We start from the raw sequence: 13275 nt of genomic DNA, 5'->3' as shown, positions 1-13275 counted from the left end.
AAATCTGGTTTTCAGAAGCCAAAACTGTGCATGAATTGATCTGCATACTCAACAGGTAGCACTTGTCTGAGATTCCCCCAACTATTGAATTGTTTTGCCTTCTGCTTTGATTCCTTTGCCACTTCAATGTCCTTTTCTAATTCATGCATACTTCTGCTGTTTAGTTTTGGGTTTACACCATTTATGTAGCATTCCATGGCCTGTAAATCCTTCATCTTCCAGTTAATTGCCATTACAATAGTGCTTATGGGCAGTGGATAGCTTATTTATCCCCAGCAGTAACCTGATGTACATGCTATCATGCTTACACACACATGTATGCACATGATACATGGCAGGTTGCAAACATATTCTTCTACTTTAATTTTCAAATGCAGTTTCAAAACAGCTTCAGTTTTCACATAAGTCACTGGAATGCTAAAATTGTGAAAATTCAACAGAAATTCCTTAAATACCACACCAAACCAAACCTGAGCAAAACAATGGTTTATCATAACTCGGTACCCTGTGCGTGATAGTTTCAGAAAATGTCTTCAAGGCACAATACAGTAGTGCTAATATTGCAAAAAAATACTTTGTGCAATTTATTTCCTATGCATAGGTTCAGAAGTGTTCATACTGTTCAGTGGCTTTGACATATCACTGAGTACAAGGCTTGGCTGTCTCCACCACCCCTTAAACAGAAAATTGGATCAAAAGGAGTATTCTGTCATATTGAGAAGGTCAAATTTTCTATTTAGTGCTTAGGAAAAAAAATATGGGCAAAAGTAACTATATTCAGTCTAATAATTCTACTCTTCTTCCCTCTAGAACCACGATCTATGGCTGAACCAGGTGAGGATCATCAAAAGGCTCAGAATTTTTTCATTATAAAAATGTGGTGATTCACCCTCACAAAATATCAATTATTGAAAGTCCATAATTTAATTTATGTAATGTCTTCTTTTTCCCATGTTCTATAGCTATTTTTGAGTTGCATTTCACTGTAGATTGTTCCATAAATATAAAATTTGAATTAAAGGTGCCTTTCGAAAAAAATTTTTCCCTTCCACTTTGACCCAGTTCTAACTCAGGATTTAAATGTTACCACCTTATGAGCTAAATATTAATGAAATTAATGTGTGAGGCTCCCTTGTACATCTGAGGTTCAGAAGTACACCAGATGAGGTAGGACTGAGCTATTTTTATCCGGCTCACCAGTTAGGGAACATTGCATCAGATGGTTAGCCATGTCAGCCATTCCCTGTGCTCCCTACCAGCGTAATATGAGAGTACCACATCAGGTGTTCCACCCCTGGTATCAGCAAATCCTACCAATGTGGCTGGATCCACTACTCTCTAGGGTCACAGCAGAATGTAGGCTAATTCACGTGACTGGAGCAAAGGAGCCATATAGATTTCGATTACTTCTCCATTAGATCACCACTCTCCTTCTTATGCTTTTCACTATTAAAAATATAAAGCTGCCCCTCTAAAGATGGAAAATTACCAAGGGACTATGGATTCTTATAGAATATAAACCTCTGTAACTCTTCTCCTTGCCCTATTAGAAACATTTTACCCCAAAAGGTGTCTTGAAAGACATTCCCTCCCTCTGAGATTTAGGAATGAAAAATTGGAGCTTCTTCCAGAACCCACTGACACTGTTCCATTACTGTCCAGTGGCATCACTGCTGAGTAATGTGAAGCAGTTCTTAGAGGATAATCAGTGGGGTGCAGTTGTCACAGCCTCATCACCTGCTGCTCATTCAGAAGGAATCTGGATTTTCATGCATGCAGTGGTTGGCAAATCCAAGCACAATAAACTAGATACTATAATGCCTTAAATTAGTTCTGCTATAATAGTACTATAATAAACTCTTATTCTGCTAGAGTTGATAGCAAACACTGTTGCTGCTAGATTTTCCTCAGTGATGACCTGAAACAATCAAGTTTAAGCGTGGCATGGTCTTCTACAGAAATACTCATAAAATATTAATGCTGTGGGGTTTTAGGAATGTTTATTGCAAAATGGTAGCAAAACAGTCACTGACTAGGTGAAGAAATGTTATCATCCCACATGTCAATGCCCTTTAGGTGTCACCCTCCCTCCCGCTCCCAGCTATCCACCCAGAGATTTAAAATCCCACCACCATAGACATTTACCAGCTGGCACTGCTGCCCAGACGTGTCAGATGCGAGTCAGACAGGAATGGCATAACCCAGACTGACTTCTCAAAGTGGAATATAATCCTTGGGAGCACAATTTTGCTAGCACATTTTTGGTGCCAATGAGTAGTCTTCACAAAGAAATGAAAAGGTAACTTTCTCTAAGCACAATTAGCACAATGCCCTCAATCTGACTGCTGTAAAATACCAGTCTGTATGTATGTGGTTTGTATTTCTCCTCCTCACAGAGTGACTCCGCTGAATTGTTCCCAGCTAATTACAACCAATCTTATGCTTATATTTTAGTGAGTTGTGAGTATAAAGTACGTTATATTTTTCCAAATTACATTTTTAGTCCTTCAGTCTTAATTCTGTACTCCATGTGCTTAGGAAAACATTTTCAAATGTTTTCCACATACTCCTGACACCTGTTCTTCTCTTCCACTGGGCATGCTGGAGCACAGAGGGTACCAGCTGCTGCAGACAATGCTGGTAACAGCTGCTGCACACAAAGGCTGCCAGAATTGATAATACTGATGAAACTGGAATCAAACTGAGCAAGGGGGAAGACCTTAAGGAAATCTCCCCCAGGGTAGTCAGGGTTTTGTTTTGCATGTTTGTTCACTGCATGTTCACTTCAAGTGCTAATAATGGTCTGATTCTTTGCAGAGGAAATTTGTACCCTCGTTATTGCTGAAGTATTTTCAGAAGATTCTGGCAGTTTCACCTGTACTGCAAGCAATAAATATGGCACAGTATCCAGTATAGCCCATCTAACTGTCAAAGGTAAGAGTTTGTGTTAGTCCTTTGCTCCCTAGCAGATCTAAACAGCATTCTGGCAGTTTCACCTGTACTGCAAGCAATAAATATGGCACAGTATCCAGTATAGCCCATCTAACTGTCAAAGGTAAGAGTTTGTGTTAGTCCTTTGCTCCCTAGCAGATGGAAACAGAGCTCTTTATGCTGCCAAGACACTGAGCAGTTAGGTGAGCAAAGTACAGATAAAAGCACAGTGTACTGTTGACTCTAATTCAGCTCAAGTTCTGGCAATATTCTTCATAACTAAAAATTTTGAGAATTCTCTGAAAAGCAAGCTTGTATTTCAAATACATTAGTGGAATGCATGGGGCACATGGCTGGAGACCACTGCTTGATCTTCCAAACTGGAAGTGTGTCTCTTTTCCCTCCACCTTTACAATACTCCTTTTTTGAAGGGAATTTTTGTTAAACAAACAAGGTCAAATAACTCAGTCCAGCAGCTGGAAAGACATCAGAGTGAGTCTTTTGAACTGTAACTTTTGCTATTTCATTTCACAAGGATTTATGGTATTTGTGTCACCAAAAGTCTGACATTTACTCTTTCAGCATCTGAAGGCAGTAGTAATGCTGCTGCCCTTCACACGATGAGCTCAATCAGCTTCGTTGCTACTGAACAACAACCTCCCCCACATACTTCTTCCCATCATGTAGTAAATCAGACACCCAAACCTAAACTTGAAGGTGTCCTTGTGAACCACAATGAACCCAGATCGAGTTCCAAGATAGGGCTCCGTGTGCACTTCAAGCTGCCTGAAGATGATAAAAGAAGTGAATCGTCATCAGAGGATGGACCTGGTGCTACAAACCAAATCAGACCCAACTATTTCCCAGAGAGGATAAATGGACAGCCAACGAAAACACCAGAGCCAACATCGCCATCCAAGGAACCTCCTCCAGTACTGGCTAAACCAAAGCTGTAAGTAATCAAATTCTAAGTCTCAGGAACATTACTGATATCACAGAACAAAAAGACAGTTGGGATCACATGGCACTGGCCCAATTAACCACATTCTTAGAAAACACATTTGACATAGCTAGATTTTTTTTCTGTATATCTCTCCCAGGAGAAGTGTTCTCCGATTTTAAAAGGAGTGTGTTTTCCCTTTGAAATGTTATTAATTCCACACTGTTTTCTGCTGCAATCAAAAGGTGAAAAACACTGCTTTTATGCAGGCAAAGTAAAAGCAGGTTCTTCAAATACATCTCCCTCCATTCTGGGTATGGAATTTTGTCTCACACACAGTGCAGACTAGCAGCCAGTGAGCAGCTGTTGCTCTGAAGGCTCCGTGACTTCTGTGCCTCACTAACGTAACACAGATGAAACACTTGGAAATGTCTGACACTGTGAAACCACTTGAACTGTAAAACACCTGTATCATCAGTGCACTGTGAGGCCTCAAGGGGAAAGCTGAAGAAGGGTCATTTTCTTAGAGGAAAATTTATGGAATTCACACAGAAATTTATTAAGAAATGCCTTTTCAGCATTTTTTAAACCTCCCACACATAGTTTAACAAAAAGCATGCAGAGTCCTTCATTTCAGTTCTTAAACAGGCAGAAGCTAAAGGCTCAGGAAGGACTTTATAAAGCAATTCACCGGCACTCCTAAGAAGGGATGCAATTTCATAGCATAACATTACAAGGAGGAGACAGAACTTACATACCATGAGGCAGAGGAAGAACTTGGGAGCACTTTTTTTTTAATTTGTGAAGGCCATATTCACTTTCAGAGCTATAGTGTGTTTAAGGGGAGTGCCAAAGCAGTATTTAAGCTGTACAGTGCTTGCATAACACAGAATTTCTCTCAGACGTGCACTGCCAAAAAACCTCGTAAAAACGGAGTGCTTTATTCTGCAGGTGTCTATATCAGGGACACAAAATCAGGACGACACAACTTCTAACTAACATTCTACTTTTTGCAAGCTTGAAATTGCTGTCTTTATCTACCTTTAATGTGATTTTTGCTTAGTACATTATAGAAACAGTAATTCTTTCAACTATAAAGAAGTTCTGTTGACCATGTATTTAGTTTCTTACTACCAGTTGTGGTTGGTCTCTACATTTTTCACTTTTTATCAGTAGTTATTTAATACTCAATAGTTTATCACATGATCATTTTCCATATCCTCTATGTCCTTTCTGGTTTTGGAAGGGAAAAGGTTAGCCTGTTTTTCATGTGCTGTATTTCCATATATATGATAACTAAATAAACCACTTGACAAAGGCAAATATTTTTCCTTAATTGCAAAGTAACAAATCCCTGAAGGCATATCCAATAGATAGCATCCAGAGACATGCAAGTCCCCTCTGAATGAAACACTCCTGCCTGTCACTGAATGTCAACACCACCTGAACTGTGTTGGCAATCTCTCTTAGGGGGGATTATTACAAAGCTTATCAGTCAAAGTGCTGGTTTCAGAACCCACTTTAACAGGAGGTCAGTAACTGCAATCTGGTTTACAAATGCTCATTTACAACATGATACACCAAATGTCACTCTTAGTAACACAGGCAGAGAAGTACTAGAGCGGAATTTGACAATGCTATCCCTTCAATATCTTCAAGTAAGATTTATATTTCACATGTAAAAAGGCAAAAATTATCTTCAGTCAAATAATTTTTAGACCAAAATATTTGTGCCTCTGGCAAAGAAGAGGAGAGGCAGGAAAATTTTATTTTAGCAGCAAACTAATATCATGCACTTCTCATAATTTTACAGAATATGCCAGGTAGCAGTTTCCCCTATCCTTTACTGCATCAAGGGACTAGAATTTTTCTCTCACAATTCATATATGAAACTGCAGTCAACCAGCACATTCAGGGCTCATAACCAACTTTGCTCATCTTTATTTTATGTGCAGTGATCAGAGCCAGTTAAAACAGCTCCACAACCAGGTCTTGCTTGAACAACAGCAGATGCATCAGGCATCTATAAGAGAGCTGTCATTCAACACAGTTTCACTGAATTCTGCTACTTCACTCCATCAACAGTCCACCTCAGCTCTGTACAAGCAAAGCTCAGGATCTGCTCCACAAGCTCCTGGCTACAGCCGCCCCAAGCAGTTCTTGCCATCACAAATCTCACTGCTCGCCAGCTCCTCCGCCAGCTCCTCAGCTACAGCGTTCAGCGACATCCCCCAAGGAACTCAGAGAACAAATAACATGGAAAATTTCACAGGAAACCCTCCACCTCCCCAGCCAAGGTCTTCAGGAGGGTTTACATACAAAAGCGAACAGTCTCTACCAAGCCCTAAGGAATCCGTGGTGACTCCAGTAACACTTTCTGCATCTAGTGTAAAACAGTTTCAGCCACAGACTGTGACTCCTACTCCTATCTCCCCAACCGGACGGATTCAGAATCCAGTAGCTTTCCTCAGTGCTGTTCTTCCTTCACTTCCTACTGTGCCATCAACCAATGCTATGGGACTGCCCAGAAGTACACCGGCCACGTAAGTAGCATAAGCCATCTGCACTGAAGCAGGGACAGGAAATACTCAAAGGAAACTAGGATGTATTTCTGTTCATGGGTTCAATGGGGGATTCACTGAAATGCAAGTCATGCATAAAATATGTGAGTTATTCATATATTCTTGTCATTGCATCGAACCTTTGCATTCAGTTGAGAAAGGAGGGGATAGTACCTTCTATAATAAGTTACATCAAGGGTTAAGATAAATTCAAGATAGAAAGCTGTGAGTTTATAAGCAGATAAGTGCAAAACTTAGAGGACTCAGAAATTCGTAAGACTGTACTAGTGGGAGAAAAGAGATTTCATGAGTTTGCAGGATAAGTCACTCCAAGACCATTTACTTATATGAGCTATAAAACCATTCTTACCTATTGTTAGCAACAAGTAAAGTTTTAAAAGGTACCTCACAGTGTAAGCTTTTTTTTAGCCCAGGTAAATCTAAGAAATAACGTATGTAAAGGTATTTTTCTGGTTGCAGTACTTTCTATATTTGAAGTCCCCCAGAAAATATTAAGGAGGGTTAATGGTTTGCACATAAACACTTTGACATAAACACTTTGACATCCAGCTATCATCCAAGCAAGTAAGGATGATGATGTACTGGCAAGGTTGTGGCCTTAAGAGTTCCTCCTTTACTGGCTGAAGTGAATATCCCTTTTGTGGACTACATGAACCCTGTCTTAGCACAGCTAGCACCAGTAGATAGATAGAACTACTTACCCATCGAACTCCAAATCCTGCACAAAGTAAGGAACACTACCCCTTTTGTCAATGGTACAGTTCAAGGTAGTGATAGCCATCACTAAGTCACAATCTGCTGACTATCCTGCTGATACTACATCAACCGATTTGTTACTGTAACAGAACAATGTGCCCCTGTATGTCTAACGTGGTCAACTCTGTGTGCTCAGAAATCCTGCCTTCAAACCACTACTGCACTCCTACTCACAACCCTCTCAGCTGCCCAGCATAGCCACGTCGTCTCCGTCACCCTGTGGCATGTGCCTGGACACCTTCCTGGCCTTGGCATCCTGACCAGGCACACATCAAACTATAAGGTTCACAGTGAAGGTTTTAGCTACAGCCAACTCAAGCCTTCAACCTGCTTTTGCAATGCTACAACAGCAAGACAAAATTAACTGCAACTACCACCAGTGACCTTCCTTCCCTTCAGAGCTGGTGCACAAGTGCTCGAGCGCTGTTCTTTTGGCATTATTGACACTTAACCCTTGCAAAGCACTTTTTTTTATCCCACTGCTGCACAGGCATTACCAAGTAAGTCATTACAATATGCCTACCAGGCAGAGTAGTTAAATATTGTTTTCTTCGTTTCACCTTTCCTGGGTTCCAGCCCAGAGCTGAATTCCCACACAACTAGAGCTCATCATGCTGAGATTCAAATCTTGACCTGTGCGTGGAAGAGAATCTAAGTGAGGGCGCAAAAGCTCAGGAAGGAACCTCAATGGTGTCTGTGCTAATCTGTGAATACCTATTGAAGCTTCAGCTTCCTTTTTTGGCATTAATAATTATAGTAATTTTGATGAATGATTGATAGCTCACTGTGTCTGCAGAACAACAAAAGGAAGATACCTTGCACAGCAGCCATCAGTTATGCCTTTACCTAGAACCCCTGTTACTAAGACCCCAGTGCCTGGTAAAGTACCAGAATGTTGCACACTCTCCAGTAGTGTCCTGCTGTGTGAGACTCTCACAGTCTCAGGACAGACTTATTTAGGAATTTAACTATTTTCAAACCTCACTAAAATGAAACAGACTACATCTGTTAAAAAAACCCCACAACTCCTCATTTTAGGTGTCATAAAAGTATGAGAGAAATGAAAGAAGTAAAAGTGCATGGAAAGTATAAATAATCAATGAAGATGTGAGATAAAGATGAATGTGAAATTATATTAACTTTTACATTATTGCTTGATATTCAAGTATTGTACACCTAAAGTAGCACCTACACACATTTCTAGAGTATTTACTGTGACATCATTATTGCAGGACAAATGGAATGTAGATGCTTATTATAGTATTATAATGCTTATTTTCTTTAAGATATGTTTTTAATTCCTACTGGCTTGGGAACGGGAAGCACCATTAAGATAATACCCAAAAAAATCCAATCCTGTATTGTGCTTTGGCTTCTAAACAAATAAATAACAGGTTCCTCCAGACACCTGAAACGTAACATACCATGTCACACAGGTGGCAAAATAGATATACTGGTTGCTGCATGTTAGTATCAGCATTTTCTTTTCATAGCCCAACCCAGGGATTAACAAAGAAAAGTCTGAAGCCTCTGCCATTAGCAACAGATGATTCTATTCGGGAAAACAAAGCTGCACTTGTGAAGGACCTGGAAAGAAAATTGCATTTCCAAGAGGATGGTAATCAACCTAGTGCTCAGCAGGTAAGAAAACTGAGTGTTAAAATAAATTTCACTCATGAGCAAGATATGTTTTATGTGAAACCAAAGGTGCTGAGCTGCTACACTGCTTTGCCAGGTGAGCTCTCATGGTAAGTACTGGTTTGCAACAGCAAACTGGGGCTCTCTGCAGGAAGCATGAGCGGGTGCAGCTGTAGAAAGGTTCTTTGTAACTGAGCAGCACGTTTAATTCTTATCATCTCAGACTGGTAGGAATGTAACACTTTTTTTTTTTCTTGGAAGCTTCTGGACACTGGCTTTGATTTTTTCACTTCACAAGTTGCTCAGCTCTGCACATATACACATTCATGTACTCTATAACACAAAGAGTAAAGTAATCAAACTGTTTAGGAAAAGGTTTTTGTTTTTCTTTCAGTTGAATGGGGTTTCAATTTTTAGCATTAAACCTATTTTTCCAAATCTTCAGACTTATACAAATTGACTGAGACTTCATGGGAACTTTATTATTGGAGTTTAGCAAACTTAGAAGCCTTTTCCAAAGTTCAAGAAACTAAATATCAATCCATTCTTAATTGGAATCAATAAATTCACTGGATCTGTGCACCATCTATGAACTTAAGGAAGACATAAAAAATAATGAAATAGTATTTTGAAGATGAATTCACTGTAAATCAAGTTCAACCATCCTTGACTAACAGTAGGACACTCTAAGGACTGCTAGATAGCTGTTTTGTGTGTAGGTGATTATTCTCTCACCTTGGCCATGGAGACCTCCATAGCTGTTCCCCCAGCTCTGACTTAGCACAGCAAATAAGGGTTCACCCTGATCCGTCATCAGCCAGGGAACTTCTCACGACATCCCGCAGCCCTTCTGACACAGAACATGCAAAGAGAAGCAGAAAGACCTGGAGTCTCTGGAGCAAATTACCCTCTGTGGATAACTGAAGTGTAACCCCCGTTTTTCTGATTTTGCTGTTGACCTTTCTTTCTGACAGATCACACTGGCAAAGCACTTCAAGTAAAACAACTGACAAGCAGTATGTTTTGCAGATGAACCACAAGTGTTACAATTTGTACTTGCTATGGCAGTAAGACAAATTATTTAGAGAGCTGCTGTGAAATACCAATCAGTCTTTCAAGTTAACTGCATGACAACCCCTTCAGAAATGATGATCACTACTAGTGTCAAAGTTATCTGCTGACAGCAAAAGTTATTTATACACTTATTTGCTATTCCGTATGGGACCAAATCTAAATCTTGATTCTCAAATTCCTCAAACACTGAAAAAGCTCAAAGCTGGCACTTCTCTAATTGCTACAGTAATTAGAATGCCAACGGCAATGAACTAAAAAACTATTTTAGAAGTGCTCCGTAAAAGTTCCCTCGTTTCCTCTCAGTTCCCACCTTCGATTGCTTCTGATTTTACTCTTCCACATCTGGGAAAAGCATTGCTAGGCTCCACTGCCCACTCCAGCAAATTCAAGTCTGAGTTTTCTCCTCAGTGAAGGCAGTGATTACTTAAACAGATGAAAGGATGAACAGTATTTTCCAAAATTCCTATTGCTTTACAGTATATAGAACAATCAACATCATGAGAATAATCTGTTGGGAGTGCTGAATTCACACCTATAGATTTTGTCCCGTTTTTTCCTCTTTTAGTTAACATGGCATTAAAAAGGAGAAATTCTCATTCCATACATAGCATATCTGTATTATTGTAATGGTAGGGAAGGGCTTATTCCCTTTCTCATAGATACAAATGCAAGTCTCCTCTGTGTGAGAGATCACTGCACAAGCAGTGGAGTACAGCATCCATTAAGAATCTCAAATGTTGGTTTCCTTATATTTTCTACATGCTACTTTAAAAATTCCTTCTCATAAAATGTGTCCAATGGTGTATTTTTATTTAGAGAATTGTACTGTGACCCTAGGTTTCAATAGTAGTGTTTGGTCTCATTTCCAGTATCTGCAGAGCATGCAGGCAGCCTCCAGAATGGACACTGCAGATGACAAGCCTGTGCTTTAAAGTACTGGTAGTGTCTTGTCTTACTGTATAAAGTTCAGAGATGAACAGGAGTGATTTACATCCCAGTGCTCTACTTATGATCTAAAACTGACTTCCATATGAAAACTATTTAGCTAACAAGCTGAGATTTTCCTAAGTGTCAGCATTATGTACTCAGCATGATATCTAATAATCCAGATGTACTCCTTCTGTTTCATCCAGTACACTATTCATCACCAACAATAAAGAAATCCAGGACCAGAACATAGTTGGTAATTTTGCTGATGCTGTATGAGACAGAACAAATTAGCCTTTGGGCTACTACAGCTATGACAATCATGAAGTGCTGACAGAAATGCAAATATGACTTTGCTAGGATTCTAGCTGCAACTTTGATCAAGTACATGTACTAACAAGCTGTTGTTTTTACCAGACAAAAACACTATACCTCTCATCATATTAGGACTGCTGGAAAAAAAATGTGGTTCAGTTACACCCAAACATCTTTAGTCAGATTTGCTCAGTTCTTTCAAACAGAAGATACACTAAATGAGGATTGGCTTGATGAAATCACAGGAAGAGGTTAAAACAAATCCCCGGATACAGGAGACCTAACTCAGTTTCTTCCTTGGCCTGAGGACAGTAGTATTGATAACTCAGAACTCCTGTACTGACAGGCTGACTCTTTGCAGTGGGTATATGTAGTGTTGGTGCTGTCCCGGGTTGCACAAATCGTTTAAGCATTCGTTATCAGCAGGAGAACAGCCTGGAAATTCCACCTTTCCAAACAGCTCCTGTAACACAAGACCTGAGCATTTCTCTCACTTTCCCCCTCTCAATTAATAAAACTGAGGACTTTCAGGCAGTGTGGAACAGGCCCTCCTTGAGCAGGACACTTCAGAGAGCACTTTGGCATAATGGTTAGGGCTGTTTGAGGAAGTTGGTAGAATGCTTTCTTCCAGTGTGTGTGGGGGAAAAGAAACAGAGACAGGCTGAGAGAGACGTAGAAAGAAAAAGAGAATTGCTCTCCTGCCTAGAAACTAGGACGAACACCTGGACTCTTGTCCTTGCTGTAGTGGATGTTTCAGTACTTCTGCAGAAGGAAAGGAGACAAGAAGGACAAAGAACATCCATGTCCACTCATCTCCACCCCCAGAATGCCTTATGAGCATGAAGCTCAGAGCTGCCTCTTGGAGACTGAGGCTGAAACCCAAGCCTCGTAACCTCAGAGAGTGTCTAGCTAACTGCACCACTTGATGAAAGGAGAGCACAGCCAGCGTTCTCTCTACTCCCCAGATCTGTCAGCCCAGTCCATGGGGCTATTTTTCTCCCATACAAGTGAAATACCTTGGTAATGTTCAGTTAGAATATTTCATGTAGAAAAATAAAGATACTTGGGGAGAAAAGGACAGACAGAGAATTTGGAGAGATTTTTGGCAAATGAAAAAATATATATATATATGTGATGGAAACTGATTATTTTACCCTGGTCTTTGAAAACTTTTACAGGTTTCAGCAATGGACTACAAATAGAGGAAATTCAGCTTTACAGACAAAACTTAGAAATTAATGATATTCTATCCTCAAGACTTTGCTATACAAATAGTATAAAATAAAACAAAATAATTAACCCTCAAAATCCTGTACAGTAATAAATGAATTAACTGTGCAATAATAAGGGAGAGTTAAGTAACTGGGCCTGGTTTACACATTTTGGTTATAAGAACTACAAACTGCTCACATATCTGTGTCGTTTACTATGAAGAATATCATGTGGCAGCACTGGTTGGTTGTGTCTTACTAAGACAGCAGCATGGTCACTGCCTCATTTTTAGGACAAAGGGTAAACTTACAGCTGTTTAGAAAATTCTGTACAGCCCTTGCATGAATATTCTTTACTTTTGCTAGAGAATACTTGGTAAGAAATTTCAGACCACAAGAGATGCAGTTTTTCTCCAGAAGCTTTTAGATCAGTAAAAGCCAAAGTCTGTGCAGCCATTTGCAGACCCAAACTCATCACACAGGCCACACCACCAGTAACACCTCAACGCTGAGCAAACAGAGCCATCTTCTCACCGTTCCCATGCTAAGCCATCAGACTCAGAAAGGTCCCAAGAACCACCAGGAACTCTGTTCTCCAGGGCACAAGAATTACACTTAATTCAGCCACTTAAGAAACCTTGCTCAAGAACAAGCTCCACATCATCTCTCAAAGGCCAGCAAATGGAGGCAATTTTGGACTAAGGATGGGAATTAAACCACAGGGACTCCTCACAGAAGCTTGTCTGCTCTGTACTAGAAATGAGAAGAGATTTAAGAACCTGACCAAGGCAAATTACTAGATCTTGATATTAATAGGTATAAACTCCCTATAATTGTGGGAATGAATAGAAAACAACCACTTGTAGCTGTCTTCTCAAGACCTACATCTAATCATTAACAA

General features: G+C 39.9%; 1 protein-coding gene across 1 annotated transcript in view; it reads left to right on the top strand.

The window, feature by feature from the left end:
• MYPN (myopalladin) overlaps positions 1-13275 on the top strand; it is a gene marked incomplete at its 5' end in the record, with an annotated part of 35018 nt that overhangs the window by 5978 nt on the left and 15765 nt on the right. The window contains 5 exons of the mRNA XM_009074626.1: positions 811-834; positions 2818-2934; positions 3514-3883; positions 5827-6414; positions 8703-8850. Of these exons, the coding sequence (XP_009072874.1) occupies positions 811-834; positions 2818-2934; positions 3514-3883; positions 5827-6414; positions 8703-8850 (1247 nt within the window). The remainder of the gene's footprint in view (positions 1-810; positions 835-2817; positions 2935-3513; positions 3884-5826; positions 6415-8702; positions 8851-13275) is intronic.

Source organism: Acanthisitta chloris, unplaced genomic scaffold (assembly GCF_000695815.1).
Source record: "Acanthisitta chloris isolate BGI_N310 unplaced genomic scaffold, ASM69581v1 scaffold34885, whole genome shotgun sequence".
Taxonomy (NCBI): domain Eukaryota; kingdom Metazoa; phylum Chordata; class Aves; order Passeriformes; family Acanthisittidae; genus Acanthisitta; species Acanthisitta chloris.
The sequence above is the reverse complement of the archived record's forward strand: the minus strand, read 5'-3'. Positions and strand labels throughout refer to the sequence as shown.